Raw genomic sequence first — 2,312 nt, 5'->3', positions numbered from 1 at the left:
TAAGCCGTGCACGCATTCGATAGGATCCTTCGGGAGAGATGGAGATAAATCGGCAGCCATGCAACACACCTCGTCATAAAGGCCAAAAAACAAGGAAGCATGGAACCGAATGACGGTTCACAGATGCATCTAAATAGGAAGCAGACAAAAAATACATAGTTAACCATGCAACCCATGTGCCAGCAGGGGAAATGTCTCACATCCAATGTGAAATTGCTAGAGCCACCCCCAAAGTGTACCTAGCCATATCCCCAGTAAACAACGTGGCGTGACCCGATTGGCCGGTTTTTCACTGATAGAAAAAAGTCAAAAAATAGGGTAAAAGAAACCTAGCCAGGTTTAGTATATTATAACAAACTATAATCTGGACCAAAATGCTAAAGATACCCCAAGCACACATGGGAAAATGCAAATTAGTTAACAAAATTTTGATGGAAGGCCTACGGCCACACGCGTTTTCTACCCCGTAACCTCCCAAACAAATGCATGTGTCAACAATTGATAGGCCTCTCAGCCCCATCGGCCAAGTGGCGAGACGTGGGGGCAAAAACCTCCCCGGATATAGAGGATTGGGCATAACTTTGGGGGATGTGCTAACTCGCAAAAAAAAAACTTTGGGGATGTGCTAGAGATCCTATTGCAAAGTAATCTCTCTCCTCTGAAAATAAAAATCTCTGTATTAAGGACAAGCAGAAGATGACAAATTCTACAGTACCAATTCGGCTTTGGAATTTAGCTTCACGAGATGTGCGTGACTGTAGACCGCTCCTCGATCAACTGATACGCTTGTGTTGCGTCCTTTGGAGCTTGCCAGTTTCAGAAGCTAGCGACCGGGGCCCCTCCTCATTCACGGGCAGGCAGCATGGAGGAGAGGGACAAGAACATAGGAGTATGAGCTAAGCAAATCCCAATATAGCAAGCAAACAGGATTTAACGGCACAAACAAGTCAAATCACACATTCGGTTATTTTCTTCTGCATCGACCGGTCTGCCTGACGCTAATCACGTACGGCAAGATCTATGTATCACGTGCCCGCTACAGCGTGATCACGATCAGCATGGCCATGGTGGTCAGGTTTTCCGCGTCGTCGTTCACCTTGCGCAGAGGCGCCTCCCCCCGCTTCGCCGCGGCGGCGCCACCACCGAACGCGCCGTCGCAGTCGGTGGCCGACCTCCTGACGGCGCCCATCTCGGCCACGTACGCCTGCTTCCGCCCGGTGGCCAGCGCGTGGACGGCGCTGTGCACCACGTTCAGCGCCTCGATGTACCGCCGGCGGCACGTGGCCAGCGCGGCCTGCTGCTTGTCCGACCAGCCCCCGCGCCGTTGCAGCTCTTTGATTGTGGCCACCGCCGCCGTGTAGTTGGCCAGCGTCAGGTTCGTGGCGATCACGGCCAGCCCTTTCGCGTCCGCGGAGGCGCTCGCGGGCGCCGCCTGGAGCGTCGTCACGCAGAAGGACTCAAGGTTCTTGTGCTCCGATCCCTCCATCGCCTTCGCGCACGTCTCCTGCACGGAGGCAAACGCCCCGTGGGAGCCAACGAGAAGGATGAGGAAGAAAGGGAAGAGGAGCCTGGCTGCCATGGTGTGCGCTCTTGCTTGGTTGGGATTGAGTTTCTGCTGGCTTCGGCTCGTGCACTGGCTAACCTTGAGGAATCTTATGGCTTTATGTAGTACATCTTGTAGGCAAAGGGAATAAATACGAGATCAAATCTTCTATGTATTTTGCTTATAAATGGATCCACTTAATGAATGAGCAATTTTTTTTTCACATTTCTCATAACTAGTCCTACATAATGCTTGAAGGTGTTCATTGTTTTCCAAATTTGGGTGGGATGATACATAAAAATTGTCGTTTAATACTCACAGAATGCGCAATGACACTTGAGACCGGAACTTCTGCGCCTTTTTACGCGCGGACAGGCACCGAGCAAAGAAGAAGATAAGAGACAGCTGACCCTAGTTTTCCCTATATGTTGTTTCCCTTTGGACTAGAGACAATTAGAGGCCGACCGACGTTTCGTTGCGCCATTTTTCACTCGCGAATTGTCTTTTTTATCTAGCAGTTGTCGGTTATTTCTTTTTGATTTTATCTATATTGGCTTGAGTTTTAATTATGTTCTAGTGGTGTTTTTATTCGTATATCATGTTGGGTGCTGTAGGAGACGATATCTGTTCTGAGAGGAGAGTGGTGTTAGTCGGGCGTTGTCGTGGCTTCATTACACATTTCGGCTTCGGTGTCAGCCGGTGGTCGTTATGCGAGCCCCTTGGGAGCTCCTATTTCATGTCGAAACTATGCAATTGCTACCTTAATGTT

At 49.8% G+C, this 2,312-nt stretch overlaps 1 protein-coding gene across 1 annotated transcript; it reads right to left on the bottom strand.

Moving 5' to 3' along the window:
- Positions 1-892: 892 nt before the first annotated feature.
- Positions 893-1,686, bottom strand: LOC119367877. Its single transcript, XM_037633263.1, has one exon. The coding sequence runs from the start codon at positions 1,577-1,579 to the stop codon at positions 1,037-1,039; it is 543 nt and encodes a 180-aa protein (XP_037489160.1). The 5' UTR covers positions 1,580-1,686; the 3' UTR covers positions 893-1,036.
- Positions 1,687-2,312: the final 626 nt, after the last annotated feature.

The sequence above is a fragment of the Triticum dicoccoides genome, chromosome 2B (assembly GCF_002162155.2).
Source record: "Triticum dicoccoides isolate Atlit2015 ecotype Zavitan chromosome 2B, WEW_v2.0, whole genome shotgun sequence".
In the NCBI taxonomy this organism is placed as follows: domain Eukaryota; kingdom Viridiplantae; phylum Streptophyta; class Magnoliopsida; order Poales; family Poaceae; genus Triticum; species Triticum dicoccoides.
The sequence above is the reverse complement of the archived record's forward strand: the minus strand, read 5'-3'. Positions and strand labels throughout refer to the sequence as shown.

Excerpts from the sequence above, each read along its gene's own strand:
- LOC119367877 (XM_037633263.1), bottom strand. The coding sequence starts at position 1,579 with ATGGCAGCCAGGCTCCTCTTCCCTTTCTTCCTCATCCTTCTCGTTGGC.